Here is a 23,474-nt window from a genome sequence, read left to right as displayed (position 1 = left end):
CCACCCACGTCAGCACCCGAAGAGCCTCATCAGAGAGGAGGGTCAGTTCGTGATCCTTCACAGGCTGCTGTGGTCATTCTGCGACGCTGTCTGTCTGCTCAAAGGGACCTGTGTCCTGATTTTGCCCTCTACGCATTTCTCTTCTCCCCTCATTCACTGTAAAGCCAGGGAGGGCGCAGAGGTCTCAGGGCCAGGGAGCGCTGCCAGTGCCAGTCAGATCATGCTGGTTGTGACCCTGGGTCTGTCACCACCCCTGGGGTTCTGGCTCCAGTCGTTGTCACTTTTAACCACATCCTGGCAGCAACACACTTGCCACTTGGTCCGGGAGAACGTCCCATGGTGGTTTCTCTGTTTATGCTGGTGTCTCATTCTGCAGATGGTCACAGTTGCAATATATGTCTGACTGATGATTGGTGATGTTTCCAGGTTCCTCGAGACAAGAGGCTGTTGCCTGTAAACAAAGCGAGCGATAGCCAAGAAGACCAGGATAAAAGGTATGATGTGTGTAAGAAATATACCTGGCATTCAGAATAACTCCCTTTCTGTGTTTTTCTTTCTTTTTTTTTTTTTTAAAGCAGCATTAAACTAATAAGGGTTTGTTTTGTTCAGTACTAGGGATTGAACCCAAAGGCATTCTTATCTCCAAGTTATACCCCTAACCTTTTTTTTTAAACGGGTCTCATTAAATTGCTGAGGCTGCCCTCCAACCCATGATTGTCCTGTCTCAGCCTCCTAAGTACTGGCATTACAGGCATGTACCACTATGCCCAGCTATAAGTGTTTTTTTTTTTTTTTTTTGAGAGGCAATGGAGCCCCCAAAGCTTTTCCCCCTTCTGCCTTTTGGAGTTTGGGCCAAAGCCATATCTCTCACCAGGGAGAGCAAATTGCATTTCTGGAGTATTGTACCCAAAGGTTCACCAGCAGGCTCTTCAGAGGAGGAGGCTACCAAGGTAGAATCCCAAGAGTCAGAGGGGGATGGAAGGCAAGGCAGCTCTCTGCTGGGATTGACTTTTTCAATCAGCCTCATGGCTCTGAACTACAATCAGGTCTGCGGAGTGAGAAAGGAAGGACTGCTCTCCCTGAGGGTGGGGAGGCAGGGCCGGGTGGGGTTGTTTCTCAGCTGAGGGAGGCTGCTGGTGGAGGGCCCCGGAAGTGTGAGCATTGTCAAGGTGCAGGAGCAGGAAGGGTTATAGGATGTCATCATGTCAATCCCACTCCTCCACTGAATTAAGAAACAGGTGACAAGCAGGACAGTCAGATTAGTTGAGATTTAAAAGAATAAAAAAAAAGCCACCAGCTTTAGTTCTAATGAAACCATTAGGGAAGTGTGACTTAGGACCCGTAGCATTTAACCCTTCAGCCCTAACAGGTAGCTCCAGGCAGGCAGGACTTGATGTCACTGGTGGTACAGTAGGGTGACTGGAGGGTTCTGTCCCTTGGACCAAAATGATCCAAACAAAAAGGGGACTAGAGCTGGGCATGCTGGCGCACACTTGTAATCCCAGTACTTGGGAGGCTGAGACAGGAGGATCGCAGGTTCACAGTGAGGCTCAGCTACTCAGTGAGGCCCTTTGCAACTTAGTGAGACCCTGTTTTAAAATAAAGAATAAAAAATTAGGGCTGGGGGTGCAGCTTGGAGGTAGAAGGCCCATGCATTCAATACCCAGTAGAGTAAAAAAAAAAAAAAAAAAAAAAAAAAGAAAGAAAGAAAGAAAAAAAGAGGGCTACTACCCACCCCAGCAACCAGTCACCCACCAAATAAATCTCTTCCTCTTCAATGGGACCAAAGAAGCCTCAGAGGGTTTCTATTGGAGGTTCTTTCATAAGAAAATGTGAATTCTAGCCAGGTGTGGTGGTGCACACTTGTAATCCCAGAGGCTCTCAGGAACTTAGTGAGACCCTGTTTCTAATAAAATATAAAATAGGTCTCGGAGTATAGCCCGGCGGTAGAAAGCCTCTTCCTCTGAGGAGCCCCCACCCCCTTTACCCCCCCCCCCACACACACAAAAAAAAAGAAAATGTGAATTCAGGGGAAATAAAATCCCTTCTAGCACCTATATCAGAATCTTACCTGGCTTTGATGGGAACAGCTTGTGCCATATGATCGTGGGCACCCAGTAGTGGGTCACTCTGGCAGCCCTTGGCAGGCACAACCCCAGCAAAAGATTATGGCTGTATCTGGTTCAGTGTCCTGCTAGGGAGCTTCTGAAGCTATGTGCTGCCCCGGGGCCTGGGACCTTGTTGGCAGGAATAAGGACAGAGATCAAGATGTTGACACTTTTTAGGGTCTTGTCACATTTTCTCCATTGCAAGGAGTTTTATTAGGCTAAAGTCACTTGTCTGTTAACCCTAGACCAGTAATTATAATGGGGTCAGGGCAAAAAGAGTCTAGGGTATGTGCTGTCTCTGCATTATGCATTATAGACAAAAGAAATATTTCTTCTTGTTGTTAAAGCATCTTTTAGAACAACATTACACAGTGACAGACGCTCATTGTATTTTAGCAGCTGTTTTTGTGATTTCCACAAAGCAACTTTGAAAAAAACTAGAAATGAGCTATAGAGTAAACCACCTTGTATAGACTAATTATGACTTAGTAGGCAGCTCAGGGGACGTAATTTGGAAAGGTATTATTATTTTTTTTTAATTTTTTTTATTGGTGCATTATATTCATACAACTTATTGGGGTAAAAAACTTGTGTGTACAAACATGTACTCATCGCTGATTTAACCCCTACCCAAATCCCACCCCATTCCCTCCCCGTCCCTCCCTCCCTTGCTTGGCTTAGTGATTGACTTCGATATGTTTGAGTACATTGTGAGCTTTAGAGATTTTCCTCTTCCCACCTCATTTCTCCTCCTTTAGGTTGTCTTGTTTGCTCCTCTTTCCTCCCTAACTCTCACATATTAGGGAAAGCATCTGATTTCTTATTTTTTGTGCCTGACTAATTTCACTTAGCATAATGTCCTCCAGTTCCATCCATTTCCCTGAAAATGATGTAATTGAGTTTTTTTGATGGCTGAGTAAAATTCCATTGTGTACATATCCCACAGTTTTGTAATCCATTCATCTGTTGATGGACATCTTGGCTGGTTCCATAGTTTGGCTATGGTGAATTGTGTAGCTATGAACATAGATACACATGCATTAGTTTGGTAGTTTGGTTTCTTTTCTTTTGGGTAGATACCCAACAGTGGTATTGCTGGATCAAATGGTAGATTTGTTCCCATTCTTCTGAGGATTCTCCATACTGTTTTCCAAAGTGGTTGCACTAATTTGCAATCCCACCAACAATGTCTTAGAGTTCCCACTTCTCCACATCCTCGCCAGCATCTGTTGTTGTTTGTGTTTTGAATAATTGCTATTCTAGTTGGAGTTAGGTGAAATCTCAGGGTAGTTTTGATTTGCATCTCTCTGATTGCCAGTGATGTTGAGCATTTTTTCATGCATTTATTGGCCATTTGAATTTCTTCTTTTGTGAAGTGTCTATTTAGTTCATTTGCCCATTTTGTTATTGGATGCTTTGTTTTCTTAGTGTTGAGTTTCTTGAGTTCTCTGTATATTCTAGATATCATTCCTCTATCAGTGGTGTAGGTGGCAAAAATCTTCTCCCATTCTGTTGGCTCTCGATTGAGATTCTTGATAGTTTCCTTTTCTGAACAGAAGCTCTTCAGTTTCATGCAATCCCATGTATTGATTCTCCTTTTAATTTGTTGTGCCTTTGGGGTCTTGTTGAGGAAATGTTTGTCTGTGCCTATGTGTTGTAGTGTTGGACCTATGCCCTCTTCAAGGAGCTTCAAAGTCTCTGGTTTAACTTCCAAGTCTTTGATCCATTGTGAGTTGACTTTTGTACAGGGTGAAAAAGTGGGATTAACATCCAATTTTCTGCATATGGTTAACCAGTTTTGCCAACACCATTTGTTGAAGAGGCTATCTTTTTTCCAGTGTAAGTTTTTGGCCTCTTTGTCAAAAATCAATTGGCTGAAAGTGTGTGGACTTGTTTCTGGGTCTTCTATTCTGCTCCATTGGTCTATATATCTATTCTTTTGCCAGTACCATGCTGTTTTTATTACAATGGCTTTGTAGTATAGTTTAAAGTCAGGTATTGTGATTCCTCCTGCGTGGTTTTTGTTGCTGAGAACTACCTTGGCTATTCTGGGCTTTTTGTTATTCCAGATAAATTTAAGGACTAATTTTTTTATGTCTGTGAGGAATGATCTTGGTAGTTTAATGGGCATTGCATTAAATCTGTAGATCATTTTTGGGAGGATGGCCATTTTAATGATATTTATTCTGCCAATCCATGAACATGGAAGGTCTTTCCATCTTCTAAGATCTTCTTCGATTTCTTTTTTCAGTGTTTTATAATTTTCTTTGTAGAGATCTTTTACCTCCTTGGTCAAGTTTATTCCTAGGTATTTTATTTTTTTGTGGGAGATCCTGAGTGGAAGTGTTTTCTGAATTTCTTTTTCAGTGGATTTATGGTTGGTGTACAGGAAAGCTTCTGATTTTTTAAGATTGATTTTGTATCCAGATACCTTGCTGAATTTATTGATCAGTTCTATAAGCCTTTTGGTTGAGTTTGTTGGGTTTTCTAAATATAGTATCATGTCATCTGCAAATAGTGAAAGCTTAAGTTCTTCTTTTCCTATTTATACTCCTTTGATTTCCTTTTCTTGCCTTATTGATCTGGCTAGAGTCTCTAGTACTATATTGAAGAGAAGTGGTGATAGTGGACATCCTTGTCTCGTTCCAGTTTTTAGGGGGAATTCTTGAAGTTTTTCCCCATTTAATATGATGTTGGCAGTGGGCTTATTGTAGATTGCCTTAATAATGTTGAGATATGTTCCTTCTATTCCAATTCTCTGCAGTGTTTTTATCATAAGTGGATGTTGAATTTTATCAAATGCCTTTTCAGCATCTATTGAGATGATCATGTGGTTTTTGTCTTTGATTCTGTTTATATGATGAATTACATGGATTGATTTTTGTATATTGAACCAGCCTTGCATCCCTGGGATGAACCCTACCTGGTCATGGTGAATGATTTTCTTGATGTGGTTTTGAATGCATGTTGCTAGTATTTTGTTTAATAGTTTTGCATCCAAGTTCATCAGAGATATAGGCCTGTAGTTTTCCTTCCTTGAACTGTCTTTATTCGGTTTGGGTATTAGTGTGATGTTGGCTTCATAGAATGTATTTGGGAGAGTCCCGGTTTTTCTATTTCCCGAAATAGTTTGAGTAGTATTGGGATTAGTTCTCCTATAAAGGTTTTATAGAATTCACTTGGGAAACCATCTGGTCCTGGGCTTTTCTTTGATGTTAAGCTCTTTATTGCTATTTCAATCTCTTTGATTGTTATTGGTTGGTTTAAGTGTTCTATATCTTCTTGACTCAGTTTAGGAAGGTTGTATTTATCTAGGAAGTTGTAAATTTCCTCCAGATTTTCCATTTTGTTGGAGTATAGTTTTTCAAAGTAGTTTCTGATAATCTTCTGGATTTCTACGCTGTCAGTAGTAATGTCTCCTTTTTCATCCCTTATCTTCATAATTTGGATTGATTCTCTTTTTTTTTAGTTAGGTTGGCTAGTGGTTTATCAATCTTGTTAATTTTTTCAAGAAACCAGCTTTTGGTTTTGTTGATTTTCTGTATTATTTTTTATTCTCTATTTCGTTAATTTCTGCTCTAATTTTAATAATTTCCTGTCTTCTGCTGGCTTTGGGGTTCAATTGTTCCTGCTTTTCAAGGGCTTTGAGGTGTGTCATAAGGCTATTTATTTGAAGATTTTCTGTTTTTCTTATGTGAGCACTCAGTGCTATAAATTTTCCTCTTAATACTGCCTTCAAAGTGTCCCAGAGGTTTTGATATGTTGTTTCTTTATTTTCATTTGTTTCTAGGAATTTCTTGATTTCACCTCTTACATCTTCTATGACCCATTCTTCATTCAGAAGTGTGGTGTTCAGTCTCCACATGTTTATGTTGTTTCTCTGGGTCTTCTTATAGTTGATTTCTAGTTTCATTCCATTATGGTCTGAAATGACACAGGGAAGTATGTAACATTTTTTAAATTTGCTAGTGCTCATTTTGTGTCCCAGGATGTGATCTATTTTGGAGAAGGTTCCATGAGCAGCTGAGAAAAATGTAAACTCTGCTGTAATTGGGTGAATTATTCTATATGTATCCAACAGGTCCATTTGGTTAATGGTGTTCTTTAGTTCTGAGACATCTTTACTGACCCTTTGTCTGGAAGATCGGTCTAGTATTATGAGAGGTGTGTTGAAGTCTCCCAGTATTATTGTGTTGGGATTTATGTGTGACTTCATGTCACAAAGAGTTTGGTTTATGAAAGTAGCTGCCCCTATGTTTGGGGCATAAATGTTGATGATTGTTGGATTATTCCTCTTGCTGGATTATTCCTTTTACCAGTAAAATATGACCTTCTTTGTCTTTTCTAATAAGCTTGGGTTTGAAGTCTAACTTGTCTGATATCATAGTTGCTACTCCTGCTTGTCTTCGAGTACCATTAGCATGGATTACCTTGCTCCAGCCCTTTACCTTGAGTTTGTTCCTATCTTTACTTGTAAGGTGTGTTTCTTGTAAGCAGCAGATGGATGGATTCTGGCTTTTAATCCATTTTGCCACTTTATGTCTTTTTATTGGGGAGTTGAGGCCGTTTACATTCAGTGTGATTATAGAGAGATAATTTTTAATTCCCAACATGTTAAGATCTTATTTCTGTTTGAGATACTGTTTATTCTTCTTTGCTTAGTTGTCTGATGGATGGGAATTCTTGTTTCTTTGGTTCTGGCGTGTATTACCCATTTCCTCTTTGCAGTTAATCTCCTTGAGTATTTTCTCTAGCGCTGGTTTTGAAGACATAAATTCCTTTAGTTTGTGTTTGTCATGGAAGCTTCTTATTTCCCCATCTAATTTGATGGATAGTTTTGCTGGGTAGGAAATTTTTGGCTGGAAGTTGTTTTCTTTCGGAGTTTGGAATATGTTACTCCAAGCCCTTCTGGCTTTCATAACTTGGTTTGGGAAGTCTGGAGTGATTCTAATTGGTTTGCCTCTGTATGTCATGTGGCCTTTTGTTTTTGTTGCCTTTAAGATTCTCTCCTTGGCTTCTACATTAGTCATTTTGACAATTATGTGGTGTGGGGATCCTCTTCTTTGATCCTGTCTAAAGGGAGTTCTATAAGTTTCCTGGGCCTGTGTATCGACCTCTTGCTCTATGTTTGGAAAATTTTCTGCTATTACTTCATTGAAGAGATTGTTGATCCCTTTGGTTTCACCTTCTTTTCCCTCCTCTATTCCAATTATTCTTAGGTTAGCTCTCTTGAAATGGGCCCATATTTCTTCAATGTCAGATTCCTGCTGTCGGGGTTTTTTTTTTCTAAATTAGAAACTATGCATTCATTTTTAGAATGATCATCTTCAAGAAGCGAGATTCTATTCTCCGTGTGGTCTAATCTGTTGTTTATACTTTGAATTGAGGCCTTTACTTCATTAATTGCATCCTTTATCTCTTTTTGACTCTCTCTAAATTCTTTTCGAAAGTCCTCTATTATTTCTAAAGTTATTTTCCTAATTTGATCTTCTAGAGATCTTTGGATTTCTGTGTTATCAGATTCTGATGTTGTGGGGTTGTTTGCATTCACTGCTCCATTGTTATTTCTCTTTCCCATGATTTGGAAGTTTATGCCTTCTCTGGCTTCTTCCCTGAGTCATTACGAGTTCACTTAAGATGCTCTGGATCTTGAGTCTGTGGTATCTCAGTCACCACTATTCCTTTACTGGGTTGTATCACAAAGTCTCAGACTCAGGGAGTCAATCAAGGCTGCTTAGACCGTGGGGGGTGCCAAGTTGGGCGTTCTCCAGTGGGGAGTTGTGACTATGGTATGATATCTCTGCCACTGCCACTCCCCCACTGGGCTGCACTGCTAAAATCTCTGACCCAGGGAGACTATCTGCACAAGTCCCTGGGAGTGCAGTACTGGGATTTCTCCCCTAGTGGCCGCAATTTGACTCACGGTTGTTGAGTGCGCTGATGGAGCTGTAGTGAACTCGGTGGATTCGCTGCTGCCGCCACTGGCAATATGGCACCACTGCCACGCCCTCGGCCATGATGCGGCGTATTTCTTCTCTTGTTTTGAACTCCGCTCTGAGTCCTTGCCAGTTGTGCTGTGCCCAGCCCTTGGGAGCTTTAGATGTTCCCTGCACCGACAAAACTGCTGACTGCTGCCCAGCTGTTCAGCACCTGCTCACCTCGGCTCGCTGTCCATCCCTCCTCTCAGGCGCCTGGTGGCTGGTTGAGTGGGTTGGTCTAGGGCCGTCCGGTGAACTTGCCGCTGCCGCCAGCAGTAAGACACTGCTTCTGCAACCTAGGCCGCGAGGCCAGAGTACCTCCTCTCTGGATTTGAGCTCTGTTTTGAGTCTCCCTCCTCTCTGGAGCCTGGTGCTGCTAGGGGAGATGTAGGCTGCGCCGCTCCGGCCGCTCTGTGCCGCGGCTCTGGTTGCTCCGCACCACGGCTCTGGCCACTCCAGCTGTTCCTGTCACTCTGCACCACGGCTCTGGCTGCTCTGCACCGCGGGTCTGGCCACTCCAGCCGCTTCGGCCATTCCGCGACACAGCTCTGGCCGCTCTGCTCGACTTCTCTGAACCACAGCTCTGGCTGCTCTGCACTGCGGGTCTGGCCACTCCAGCCGTTCCGCGACGCGGCTCTGGCTGCTCCGGCTGCTCAGGCCGCTCCGCTCCGCCGCTCCCCCAATCCGCGCTGCGGCTCTGGCTGCTCCGGCTGCTCCGGCTGCTCCGCGCCGTGCGGGCGCCGCACTTCAGGCTGGTTTTTTTTCCGGTGTCTTGTTTTTCCAGCCCTTTTTCTCTGTCCCTTGTATTTACCATTTTTATTTCTTTGCTGGTGGTGTTTTCTGGCTCTGAAAGGCGCTGGTTTTGTGGTAGTAGAGTTGAATTGTTAGCGGGACTTATAAGTGCCACTTTCCTCCGTCGACATCTTCTGGAAAGGTATTATTTTGGTTTGCAGCATATTCATGAATTAAGGTGCCATGTGCTAGCATGATATCATTACAACTGTTTGTAAACAGAAGCTGCTACTTAAAAAAATAACAGATTCTTAGTGGTATGATCTAATTTTTAAAATAGTCTAACTAGTGCACCATTTTTACATAGCATATTTCCTTAATATTTGGTTCAATTTTAAGTTATATTACAGATAACTGAGCATCTCACAATAATTCTTATTTTGTTACAATTACTCAGTTTCTGAATGTTTTTCTGAAGTTCTCTGGCATCAAGTTCTAAAGTGAATTATACTATTACAGAGGCATATTTACACATAATAGTGTGGTGTCTGAATGTATTACTTCCTGATGATTTAGTAATAGTAATTCAACTGGATTTTTACAACCCTATAATTTGCTTATTTATGCATTATAAGAACACCAAAAGATAGTTTGATTTATGTTCTTTGTTTGAAATTATTATGCCTTAGCTGTGTGTGGTTGCTCTCACTTGTAATCCTACTACATGGGAGCCTGAGAAAGGTGGATCTCAGGTTTGCAGACAGTCTCAGCTACTTAGTGAGGCCCCCTGCAACTTAGTGAGACTGTTTCCAAATAAAAAATAAAATAGGGCTGGGAGTATAGCCTGGAGGTAGAATGTCCCTGAGTTCAATCCCCAGCACAGAATAAAATAGAATTACTATGTTTTTCATGGGTTAAGGAATTAAGAATTTTGGTGTAAACTAGACTATAGAAACATTTGAATATTTTGGCAAAGCCAATAATATCATGGTTGTCCAGAGTGGAAAGTGGGTAATTGCTTTGGTAGCCAATCAGTGTAGATAAACCTGTGGGACATTACCCACAAGCAATATGATTTTTCCTTCAAAGGAAAGGGGTAAAATGAGTTTGGGAAATTCTAGGTTCCAATTAAACAGGACAAGGAATGCCCAGGGCCCTTGCTGGGCTCTTGATGTTTGGGTTCACTCAGGGTGGTCTTGTTATGCCAATCTTTTTTCTGTTTTCTTTTTTTTTTTAACATTGATTTTATCATGGACTTCTTTTTTAAAGAAACCTCTATTAACATTCCATGCAATGTTCTCAACAATGGGATTTAGGAAATGTTGATGTAAATGGGTGGTCTGGGTTTTGGCGTTAACCTGCTACCTGGATTCAGATGAAACATGATTTCTAAATCTTCACTGCCCCTTACATATGATTCCCTCTATTGATTTTTACCGTAAAAACGGGTTGTGCTTAAAGACAGAATATTTGTAGACTTGTGATTGTGTTTCTTAGATGATTATTTCTTAGATGATTGTTTCTTAGATGATTATTTCTACAGATCTGTGACAGACTTAGAGATGTTTAGATTTCTTCCTATTGGCTTTGCTTATGTGAAGCCATTCTTTCCTCGAGCTTCACTTTGAAGTTTTATATGAAAAATCAAAGCTAAAAACACCAAGTCTTGCTTGATAGGTAAGCTCAGAGGCTACTGGATTTTCTTCTTTACAGAGAGAAGCCAGAAAAGCCCAATTCTTGGAAGAACCGATTTTGAGCATTTCTATTAATGAGAGATGTCATTCAGCCCCAGAAAGCACATGATAAATAAGACACAAATATTTTCAGACCTCTGAGAGAAGGATGCATAGAAAACATATTTTTCTCTCCATATTATTAAAAATAATTCATATTATTAAAAATAATCCATAAAAATAAATCCATAAATCCAAAAATAATCCACAAAAAGCGCGGTGGCACACACTTGTAATCCCTGCGCTTGGGAGGCGGAGACAATTGCGCAGGTTCGAAGCTAGCCTTGCTGGCTTAAGAGACCCTATTTTCAAATAAAAATATAAAATGGGTCTGGGAGTGTAGCCCGGAGGTAGAAGGGTTTCCAGGAACCCCAGTACCACCAAAAAAGAAAAAAGAGGAAAAAATCCATAAATAATTGATCAGTGCTCCCTTGCCAAATTTACCAACTAAAAGGCCTTTGTTAGTAAAATCATTTATCAACAGTAACCTTCCATTAACACACATTCCTCTTTGCTTCTGCTTTCTCACAGAATTCTTTAGTATAAATGAAAGTATGTCATTCAAATCTGCTCAGAGTTAATTTTCTAAATCCTTTCCTTTCTCTCAGCACCTGCCAAGAGGTTAGAGATCTCGTTATACCTAGGCCCAGTTACACCACTTCTTTAACTCCCCAAGTAATTCAATGCTGATGTGAACTCATGTTATTTTTCAATTTGACAAAGCCATTTTAATAATAAATTATTATTTTTTTATCTTAAGTTTAGCCTAAAGAAAATGTAGGTGCTTATCCCTGTATTTTTCTTTCTATCCCTATATTTTTCTTATTCAATTACTTCAATTCAATTTTCTTATGTCGATCCCTGTATTTTTCTTATCCAGTTACTATGATTATCCCTGTATTTTTATTTCTTCCTCCTCCTCCTTCTTGGTATTGAAAAACACTCTTGAGAGTTTTCAATGATATACAGAAGTACAGAGGAGAGTATAATACCCCCCCAAATAACCATCCCATCTTCCATTTCAATAATGATGATATTTTTCACACTACCTTGATATCTACCATTTCCCTTTTTCCTTTTAAAAAAAAAAATCCAGAGAGCAGGTCATTTCACTCCTAACTACTTCTGATTTGCATCTCTGAAATAAAGACATTTTATTACATATGCTCAAAATTGTTGTCACATCCAACTAAATTAACACTACTTTCTTAATATTACTTAATTCCCAGTTCATATTCAATTGCTTCAAAAATCCCACTGCTTCATACATTATTCTTTACTTTGTTAAAGGCGGGATCCAAACAAGACCTTCTCATCCTATTTGGTTGTTATGGTTTTAAAGCCACTTTAATCTAGAACAGTCCTTCTGTTCTTCATCGTGTGTGTGTGTGTGTGTGTGTGTGTGTGTGCGCGCGCCTTTGACTTGCTGACCAATTTAGGTCAGTAAGGCATGCTACATTCTGGGTTTGTTTGTTTCTTTTTGTTGATTAAGTCATTCTTCCAGCTCCTGTATTCTCTGAGGGCTGAAAGTTAGATCTGCATTATGAGATCTGCAGTTATTGTGCTTTCAATGGTGCTGAGCGCTTCATGATACATGATACGGGGGTGGGGGTACTCGAGGGTAGCTGTCCTACTTCTAGATCCATTGTATTCCTGTTGTGAAGCTCCCCATCAAACTTTCCCCTAAGTGCTTTAGCACCCACAGATTACTTCTTGCATTGGTTATTTTATCCGGAATTGCAAAGTGGTGATTTTTCTAATTTATCACATCATGGGGACGGGTTTGTACACACAGAAATTGTCTTGGCACCAATGAAGCCCAGGCTAACTTGAGCGGAGGAGAAAACCGAGTGCAAGTCCTAAAGACTGTTCCAGTGAATCTTTCCCTAAATCAAGACCACCTAGAGAATTCAAAGCGGGAACAGTACATCTCGGAGAGCCCTGCTATTATCCCGGTGTCTGGAATCACCGTGGTCAAAGCCGAAGACTTCACACCTGTGTTCATGACCCAGCCTGGCCACTACACCCGCGGGGACGGGGAGGAGCAGCGCGTGGTCATCTTTGAACAGACTCAGTACGACCTGCCGTCCATAGCCACCCACAGCACCTATCTCAAGGACGACCAGCGCAGCACCCCAGATAGCACCTACAGCGAGAGCTTCAAAGACGGAAACACAGAGGTGAGTTCTGCTCCTCCCTGGGTTCAGCCGGAACCTAATTCCAGAACACCCAATTTATTCCATTCACTTTTTAAGTGGATTAAATGAATGAAACTGTGAGTTCAGGTGATTTTAATTTTTGTTGGTATTTTGATATTCTAAGTGTGTCATTGTGTGTGAAAAAATATTCCTATTTTTCTTGCCTCTTAGATGGGCAGGTTCTTTTAGTTTTAGTCTTAAAATTAAATATTTACGAGAAGAAAAAAAAACTGCGGGGAAACTTCTTGCTTTGTAGTTTTCAACATTATCTCCTTTAGTCTGTAACTTTCCAAATGGTAGACAGATAAAAATTTTGCCTATTCTTTAAAAAAAAAAAAAACACATTCTTTAAAACCTTGGCAGATCAAATACTCAGGAAAGAGGAGAGGTGTTATTACTACTCCAGTGTGTGTAGGCGTGTGCACTTTGTACTTTGCAGACTACATATTTCTTTTCAGGTACCCATAGAACTTACAGAAACGATTACTTTTGCTTGCATTCTTGTTTGTTTTAAATTTCCAAATTCCAAGTGCTGAGTTTGAGAATTTTGGTTTGTATACAGGTGTGTAGCCCAGGTCAGAATCACCATGTAGGGATTTCCCTTTTCCCAACGTTCCCTTGAACTCCTTACCCTGGATGCTTTCCCTTCTGCCTGGCTTTTGGCAAGCACTGATCTGCCTTCTGTCACTATATTGTTAAATTCTCTACGATTTTATACGAGTAAAATGATAGAATATATAGTCTTCTATTTTGTGTCGTTGCAATGGCAAGAGATACACATGTACGACAGAGGACTGAGTTTATTTTTATGCTGAACCCACTCTGGTGATGATGAACCCACTCTCTTGATCAGAACCTCCTCCCACTACAACGTGGCTCCTTTGTGGAGGGCGGCCTGTGACCTAGCCACCTCTTCACTCTCCCCGCTCGACACCATTTCATTGAGGATTACGTTTCCAATACACGAACTTGGGGGAACAAATTCAAACTATAGCAGAATTATTCTATGATGTGTACTCATTTAATTCTCACAAAAGCCATGGGAGGTAGGTACCCGCGTGGTCATCTTTGGTGTTTGTTTTTTTTTTGTTTTTGTTTTTTGTGGTATTGGGGATTAAACCTCCTAGAGGCATTCTACCTACAACTACACCCCCAGCCCTATTTTTATCATTTTTTTAATTTTTTTTTTTTTTTTTTTTTTTGTGGTGCTGGGGATTGAACCCAGGGGCATTCTACCTCCGAGATACACTCCCCAGACCAATTTTATTTTCTTTCTTTCTTTCTTTCTTTCTTTCTTTCTTTCTTTCTTTCTTTCTCTTTCTTTCTTTCTTTCTTTCTTCCTTTCCTTTTCTTTCTTTTCTTTTTTTTTCTTTCTTTTTGTACTGGGGTTGGAACCCAGGAGCATTCTATTTCCGAGCTATACCCGGGTCCTATTTTTTATTCTTTTTATTTTTTTAAACAAGGTCTCTTGAGTTGCAAAGGGCCTCGCTAAGTATCTGAGGCTGGCCGTGAATCTGTGATCCTCCTGTCTCAGCTTCCCAAGTACTGGGATTACAAGCATGCGCCACCACACCTTGCTCATCTCTATTTTCTTCTTTCCTTTCTTCCTTTTTTTTCTTTCTCTCTCTCTCTCCTTCCTTCCTTCTTTCATACTGGGAATGGAACCAAGGGGTATTCTACCTCTGAGATATACCCCCCAGCCCTACTTTTTATTCTTTATTTTGAAACAGCATCTCACTGAGTTGCAAAGGGCCTCACTAAGTAGCTGAAGCTGGCCGCAAACCACCATTCTCCAGTCTCAGCCTCTCAATTGCTGAGATTACCAACATGTGCCACCACGCCTGGCCTTCACCTCTGCTTTCTTAATGAGGAAACTATCACACATTTAGCAGCAAGTGGAAGGCATGGAACTTGAACCAAGCTGCCTGCTTCAGCACCTATATCCTATCTCCTTCACACTTACCTCTACATTCTCAGAGACAATTGTGTGGGCCCTTTTGATTCTCAGTAGTTCCATTGCTTAGGACAATGACTCATCCAAATGTTTGTTTAAGATCTGAGAGTCCTTTATCTATCTCATAGATATTACTTATCTTTCAGGTGGGGAGAAGAGGCACAAAGGGTTAGCAAGCAGACAACAGCTCTTGGCAGCACTTGGGGGAGCTAGCATATCCAAGGGGCACTAGCATCTCATGAACACCAGATGCAGTCTCTGAAATCACAGAGTGCTCAGAGTCAGATATAAGAATTTTCCTGCTCTATGAGGCTATCATATTTCTTGGGATTTGGTAGCTTTATAGCCAAATTTCCAATATCCTTCTAATAAAAAATAAGTCACACAATCAGTTTCTTATGTAATATTGCTTAAAATGATTAACGAAGCTTTTTTTTTTTTTTTTTTTTTAAATGGGATGAGGGATCTTGAAGAGTCTTTGGTATTACTGAATATTTGATTTGCCACAAGTGGTCAGGGATGCTTCTGTAGGAAAAGCAAATAACTGAAACTGTCATTCCACAATCCCATGTGAGGTCCATGCTTTTTCACCAAAGGATTGCCACTGATGTATTTTCTCACGTGTTATAGAGATATTCTGTTAGTCACAGAAGAGTATGTGGATCTGGTCCAATGTCAACGGAAACACCATGCTATTTGGGGGATCTGCTATCAGTTAGAAAAAGAGGCATGTGAAAGGAGGCTATTGTGTCAGGAGCTTTATTTTGGAGTAGAGTAAAGAAACTTACCAAAAACTAAATGTGAAGTATGTCCTAACTGGTTCTGGTTAAGCTTCTCTTCTAGTCTTGGAAATCAGCATTTGCATTATAGATTGTGTTTCAGCCTGATGTAAGCTAATTGGATGATTCATTATGATCTTTGGCCATTCCCTTGTCAACTTGGTATAAGGTTGAGCTGGAAGCCAGATATAGTGGTGAGCACCTCTAATCTTAGTCCTTGGGAGGTTGAGACAGGAAGATCACAGGTTCGTGGTCAGCCTCAGCAGGTAGGAAGACTCTCATCAACCAAGTGAGCCCCTGTTTCAAAATAAAAAATAAAACAGGGCTGGTGTTGTAGCTTAGAGGTAGAAAGCCCCTGGGTTTAATCTCCAGTACTCTCTACCCCTCCCCCCAGTCCACAAGATTGAGTTTAAAGTATTTTCACCAAGAAAATTTCGTTAAGGACAATTTATCTAAAATATAGTGCTTCTTTTAGGCAAACTGTAAAAATGTCTGGAACCTTTGTTAAATTATCAAATTTCATTTACTATTGGAGATGGATTCCTCTGTACATTTGTGTGGTGGTAAGAGGGAATGAGTGATTTGGATTGGACCCTGCCAGATGTAGGTACACTCAGAAACTAGGTAGCTAGCTGGGTGTGGTGGTACACAGCTTGTAATACCAGCATTTGGGAGGCTGAGACAGGAGAATCTTGGTTTGTGGACAGCCTTAGCTACTACTGAGTGAGGCCCTCTGTGACTCAGTGAGACCCTGTTTCAAAATAAAGACTAAAAATTAGGGCTGGGGGTATAGCTCGGAGGTACAATACCCCTGGGTTCCATCCCCAGTACCAGAAAGAAAGAAAGAAAGAAAGAAAGAAAGAAAGAAAGAAAGAAAGAAAGAAAGAAAGAGGAAAGAAAGAAAGAAAGAAAGAGGAAAGAAAGGAAAGAAGGAAAGAAAGAAAAGAGAAAAGAGAGAAAGAAGAAAAGAAATGGGATTGCTCTGTAATCATATTTCAGGAAATGGGTTGGAAAAAGTGAGGCTGGGGATGTCTTTGTAAACAAAGCCAAAGTCACCCAGTGAAGTGGACGTTACTGGCTGTTGCAGCTGTGCCATTGTCTCCAGGGCTTCTAAGGCTGACCGCTTGTCTTTGGTTGGCCTGTTCTCTGTTCCACTGGAAGGGCTGTACTCTATTAGGGCCATCAAGGTCATTTGTCAGTGTTGTAGATTTTTACCTTCTCAGTTGTGATGTGCCTTCATAGAACTTTGCTGTTCTTCAAACTGCTTGTACACAGCCTGTAATTTTTTTGAATGAAAGTTTAATTAAAATTTTAATCTTCAGTAGACCAAAAGATTCATGGGAGAGCAAGAACCTCTTCTCTTTTGTTCACTATGGTACTAATCATACCTAGCACAAGGCCTCATATAAAATAGATGTTCAGTACATATATTGGTGCATTTAAGTAGTCTCAACCATAGTGAAGTTCAGAGTGATAGGGATATGCATAGTATATATACTTTTTAAAATTTATTCTTATTTTTTATTTTTTGTGGTACTGGGGGTGGAACCCAGGGGCTTTCTACCTCCAGGCTACACTCCCAGACCTATTTTATATGTTATTTGGAAACAGGGTCTCTTAAACCAGCTGAGGCTGGCTTTGAACCTGTGCGATCCTCCTGTTTCAAGCCTCCCAAGCGCAGGGATTACAAGTGTGCGGCACCACGCCCGGCTAGTATATATACTTTTGAAAGAGTGAATGAATGAATGATAGGACTTAAAAGCTTGTTGACTAATCAAAGATATGTACTTGTGTGGATATTGCTTTTCTCACATTAAAAATCATTATTTTTTGTGGTATATTCTTAGCAGATGTCTTTATCTGCTCCCGCTTAAGAGCAAAACTAGAATTCTAATATTCAAGGTGTAAATATACTTACTACTGCCTAATGTCTAATGTCCTTTAAGGATAATCTATCAAAAATGTTATCAGACCTTCTTTATTATCTTTTTTCTAAGGCCAAATGGGTACATTTGTAGATGCACTATATGGGATCACAGCAAGGTATAGTGATGTTCACTGTCTGACCTCATTAAGTATTTTGTAAGTAATATTGAAAGGTTTCCAAGGAATGGTAGAAATTTCATAACTGTAACCAGAAGGACACAGCAGTTTGGTTTTAATCCCCCCCCTCCATGGGTCTGAGGATGGAACCCGGGGGCATTCAACCTCTGAGCTACACCTCCTGCCCTATTTTTTATTCTTCATTTTGAAACAGGGTCTCACTAAGTTGCAGAGGGGCTCACTAAGTAGCTGACGCTGTCCGTGAACTGCAATCCTCCTGTCTCAGCCTCCCAAATGCTGGCGCTACAGGCATGCACCACCATACCCGGCTTGGTTCTAATTCTTAATACTAAATCATTTAGGACCTTTGAACCCATCAAGTAATAAGGTCTCATCCAAATGATTGTCATATTTTCCAGGCAGAGTATCTACTTATTTTTTAAAAAAATTATAAAGATAGTATAATAGAATTCAAGAAAATTTAAGCTTGAAAAAGTAAAAAATATTCATATTTGTAACAGCTGCTTTTACTTTTTAAATAGTTCTTACCTGCATAAACTCCTGTATTGAAGCTGAATTCTGTATTTTGTTTAGCATATAGTCAATGATTCTTTATGCATTTGAGCACTTACAGCATCATATCTTCTCACATCACCAATTATTGACTTGACAGAATTTACAAGTCCGACATGTTTAGTATGAGGATAGGATTTCCTGTCCTCAGGTTGCAGAGTTCTATAGCACAGGCAATAAGTTCACTCAGGCTATGTTTATTAGTGCTGATCTGCCATGGTTGGTATGGATTACTGCATCTTTCCTCAAACCCAGACCTTGGAAATGTATCCCTTCTATTTCAAAGTTACTTCCTTAAGTGTTGTTTTTTGTTTTTTATCATCCTACCTTCTGACTTGAAAATTTTCTAATTCCTAATTATAAATCAGCTTTTTGCAGTGATGGAAATTTTCTCTTGTGCCACCCAATATAGTGGCAAGTTAGTGATTGAAATGTAGCTAGTTGTCTCAGGAGCTGAATGTTTAATTTTATTTAATTTTAATCAGCGTATGCTCAGATAGAACATGTGGCTAGTGTCTACTGTATTTGACAGCAAAGACTTAGACTTTGAAGTCCAAGTTCTTGGTCCCGTACTTGCATCGTCACTCTGTCATGACTTACTGTGGTCCTCTTTCTTCTGGATTGCTTTCTTTCAGTTCCTTCAGTCAGTCCAGGTTCTCTTTATCTTTTTGGTTGGAGTGAAGCCCTCAGACTATATGAACTCTCCCTTTTTGCTAACCTTTCTTCCTGACAATATCTAGTCTATGCTTTTCCTGTCAGGACACATGGATGAATAAACGAATGAATGACTCAACATAGACATTCATACATAGTTATTTGCTGCATGATAGTTTTTTGTTGTTGTTTCTATTCATATGAATTAACTCAGTTCTTTTAACCAGTTTTTTATCTTTCTGAGGCCAGAGCAATGTCTTATATAATGTCAGTATTTCTTTTGGTAATGCTTTGCTGATTGATTGCAAAAAGAAAAAAAAAACACACAAAGATTTGATTCTCTGTCATAAGTATTTAACTGGTCAACAAATACTTGTGCAGTAGGATTCATCTGGGTAAACATTTTAGGAAGATCATCTTCTTAGATCCAAGGAATGACTGATTAAGAAGAAGAAGAAGAATTATATATATATATATATATATATATATATATATATTCTGTAATATAAACTGTATGCTGAATTCTAGGCATGATTTTTAAGAAATCTTTCCTGAGAAAGGACACATTTGAAATGCTGGATGAAAATGGAAGTTTATGGCACAGAAATGAAAGACAGGAAGGTGATTTCTTATAAAGAGATTTGAAAAAAGTCACAATGCCAAAAAAAAAAAAATGACACAACTTTTCCTTCTAAAGAGGGCGTAAAATAGGACAATTTATCATTTTTGGCATTATTCGTTTTAATTTTGTGGTTTAAATTTGCAGAAATTTCGGAGTGCTTCAGTTGGAGCTGAGGAGTACATGTACGATCAGACATCAAGGTAGGTTAACAAGGATGTGCATCTTCACTGAGGACTCATCAAATATGCCTCCAAATTAGGCCTTTTCTCCCCTTCAGGTTACTGGGGGTAGAAATCAGAGGTGTTCTACCATTGAACTATCTTCCTGGCCCTTTTTATTTATTCATTTTTATTCTGAAACAGTCTCATTAAGTGACCACCTGTTGGCCTTGAGCATGATTACATGCTCAAGGCTCAGCCTCCTAAGTGCTGAGATTGCAGGCATGTGTCACCATGCTTGACATTCGAGTTAAACTTTTAAACCGGGTTTCTTTGTACGCTTTCATTGAATGGTCTGATTTCCTTCACCTCAATTCTTTGCTCTATGCAAATGAACTTCTACGCCATTATTTCCAGTCTCGACCAAATAACCTCCTAATGTGGGAATACATAGTTTCCGTGTTACATATCCAGAGAGCCATGTGATCAACTGTCAGGCCAGCGAGAAGAGCACTGACCTGCCAGCTGCCCTGGCCTGCTTTCTCTTCTGGGGCGGCCATTGTCACCTGGAGTGAGTACTTACTCCTCTCAGACTCTCTCGAGTTGTGGAATGAGGAAGGTGGGCTGTAGCCTGGGTGTTCAAGCCTATGTAACAAACAGGCTTGAGAGACGTAACTCTCTGAAATTATATTAAAGTGGCTTATTAAAATTATATTTAAGCCACGTGTGGTGGTGCATGCTTGTAATCCCAGTACTCGGGAGGCTGAGACGGGAGCCTCAGATTTTTATCATATAACAAGAATATTATTTTGTGTTCTCAAATTCTTTTAGTATAAAAGTTAAAGTCATAAATAAAATATTACAGAAGTATCTAAAGTAGAAAACGATTGTTCCCCCAATCCTTATAAACATGCCATTTTAAGAGACAGAGTTTGTCATTTTTGTACTCAGCCCTTTGAAGACTATAAATGAAAGGGATGGTGATTCAGATACACAGTAGTTGCGATTAGATCATCACAACGGCCCATCCTGCATTGAAGCAGAAATAAGCCTGCCAGCCTGCCTGCCTCCCTTCCCTTCTTGTGCTAGGGATCAAACCCAGGGCCTCACACATGCTAGGCTACATCCCCTGAGCTACAGTCCCACTCTGGAAATAAATATTTGAGTGAATGCACTAAACAAAAAGAGATTGTGGTTCATGCCTATTGTGTTCCTTTTCTTTTTGTGGTGCCAGAGATTGAACACAAGATGCTCTACTGCTGAACTACAGGTCCAGCACTTTATTTTTTTTTATAAATTTTTAAACAGGGTCTACCTATGTTACTGAGACTGGCCTAGAACTTGCGATCCTCCTGCCTCAGCCCCCTCCGCCCAGTAGCTGGTATTATAGGTGTTCACCATCATGACTAGGTCTTATTGTGTTCATTTTAAATGATTGATCAATTTTTCAAAGTTGGGGGAGGGAAATCAATGTTTTTTTTTTCTAAATTATATAATTTTTTAAATTTCAGGGAAACTCTTTTTAGTAAGGCCCTGAAAAGAATTTCTGCAATGAGCTAGATAGTATTTTAGATTTGTCAGGCTACAGTCTCTATCATGACTCGGCAACCCTGAAGTTAAAGCATGAAAACAGTCAGATGTAATACATACTCAAACAAGTGTAGCTGTGTTCCAATGAGACTTTATTAAAAAAAAAAAACAACAGGCAGTAAGCTGGCTTTTGCCCATGGATCGTCATTTGCAAACCCATGATTTAGAGTAGCCTTGTCATAATTCTTTTGCAGGTATACAGACAAGAAAAAAAAAAAAAAGACAAAACCACTTCTTGTTAGGAAACTCGATTCTTAGTAGTGAAAGCTTGAGTTTGGAATTTTCAGAGTTTGAAATATTTTCAAGTGAGATATGTTTATCTGCAATATTTTGGTTAAATAAAAAGGTTAAGTATCCTGAATTGAACAGAAGTATTTACATATTTAGCTACTTGTTAGGATAAAAGTGGCAATTCAATCAATTCTTAATCTTCAGGCATCATCTGACTGCCAACTGAGATCTATCAGAGGTTCTCTGACACAAAGGGCCTAGCACATCATGGACTTTCTCCCCTTCGAAAGTACCCATTCCATGGAACACTATTAGAAATGCTCTATATATTGTACCAGCAATGACCTTTGATCTGGTCTCGTCTCTTTTGCCATATGCTTTATTTTGTCTCTATTTAAAATAGAGTAAACATTGGTTAATATTCATACAAAACGGTATTGATATGAAACAAGGTCAGGAAACAGAAATGTCCAAGGGAGTGAATCTGACCTCGATTTATTTTCTGTTCGCAGTGGCACATTTCAATACACCCTGGAAGCTACCAAATCTCTCCGTCAGAAGCAGGGGGAAGGCCCCATGACCTACCTCAACAAAGGACAGTTCTACGCCATAACGCTCAGCGAGACCGGAGACAACAAATGCTTCCGACACCCCATCAGCAAAGTCAGGGTATGGGCCACCTTTCTCCAAATAAAGTTCAAACTGGAATTACTACTTCACAGCCTTGTGGAATGGCATGAAAGAAAAAATTCCAAAATAAATAAATCTAGAACAAATGTCAGAGAGTTGGAGCAAGAGACCTTATTGGCTTGTAGTATATCATTTTAATCAGTAACCAATAAACCCCAGGGAAGGAACGTGGTTGAACATGCTTTCTGACTGTATCCAAGGAATTTTCCTTGCTTCATACACTGCCTATGTGCTACATAGTTGTTTTCAATTCATCTTAATTTTTCAAATAAGTAGCTATAAATCAGGACATGTTTGTGGGTAAGAAGGAGCTGTTGCTTATGTAAAGGAAAAAAGAGCAGTTAATTTGGGGTCCCTGGGTCTTTTGCAACTTTCTTTAAACGCCCTCTGCAGCCCAGGGCTTACTTGAGTTTCAAGGGATGAGGCATGATCCCCACCAGGCGCAACTTGGAGGAATTCTCAGAATCGTGAGTATTAGTCCTGTTTGTGGGAAATGAAACCGGAGCCCTAGCTCATTGCTCTGGAAGCTTGCCAGTTTCTGGCATGCTTACCACTGCCAAGAAGGGAGGGGACTGGTAATCCCTCTCTACTGAAAAGGAAAATTATAGCAGAACTTTGCAAAGAGGTTGAAGAGCTTTTCTGGTCTGTGGTAAAGTGGAATTTTCTGATCGCTTATAGAATGCTTTATGCTGTTGTATCCATGGTGCTGAGTTTGCCTTACTCTGCCCATAGCTGTTTCCTACTCAGCTCTTCAGCCTGCTAGGGTGAAACACCATGGAATGTCCAGAGGATAACACAGTACAAATTTACCCCTACCGCATGTGAGGCCAAGGTCCCACACAAGGCTGAACCCATTGTAGGTGAAAAAGTACCCTGTATGCTGCGTGCACCAAGAGAATTAGCATGTTCCAATCCTGTGGTCGAAACCATGGTAGAGGATATCCAACAACAACAAGTCAAAATATCATGACTAATGCTTATTGTTTTCCATGTGCGAGGCAATATGTTAGGCACCATACATCTAGTAACTCGTGAAACTAACAACAACCCTATGGAAAATGCTTTGTACTATTATATTACAAATAAAGAAATGGGCTTTCAGAAGCCAGTAACTGGCCAAGGTCACAGGGAATTAGGATCTATTCCAGGCCATTAGAATCCTGAGCCAAACCCTTCCGACCACTCACACGTGCCATGTTCAGCAGCCTGGAGGAATCAAAGGCAGAGAAATTTCAGCCCGACAGTCCACTTCTGAACATATAACCTAGAATTTACAGCCTACCCCCTCAAGCATGGGTGTCTAGGGTAAACACTGGATACATTTGCCTTTATATATAAAAAGGTTTATAAATTCCAAGTAAGAGTTTAATCATATATGCCCAATTTACATCACCATGAAGGAAAAATGGCAATTGGTTAGTATTTTAAGTC

The 23,474-nt window shown here is 40.1% G+C and overlaps 1 protein-coding gene across 1 annotated transcript in view; it reads left to right on the top strand.

The window, feature by feature from the left end:
- Window positions 1-23,474, top strand: part of GRHL2 (grainyhead like transcription factor 2) — a gene marked incomplete at both ends in the record, with an annotated part of 113,389 nt that overhangs the window by 6,741 nt on the left and 83,174 nt on the right. Inside the window, 4 exons of the mRNA XM_080694440.1 lie at window positions 427-494; window positions 12,347-12,731; window positions 19,519-19,574; window positions 21,866-22,022. Of these exons, the coding sequence (XP_080550566.1) occupies window positions 427-494; window positions 12,347-12,731; window positions 19,519-19,574; window positions 21,866-22,022 (666 nt within the window). The remainder of the gene's footprint in view (window positions 1-426; window positions 495-12,346; window positions 12,732-19,518; window positions 19,575-21,865; window positions 22,023-23,474) is intronic.

Source organism: Muscardinus avellanarius, assembly GCF_963383645.1.
Source record: "Muscardinus avellanarius genome assembly, chromosome: 4".
NCBI lineage: Eukaryota > Metazoa > Chordata > Mammalia > Rodentia > Gliridae > Muscardinus > Muscardinus avellanarius.
This window is presented reverse-complemented; position numbering and strand designations above follow the sequence as displayed.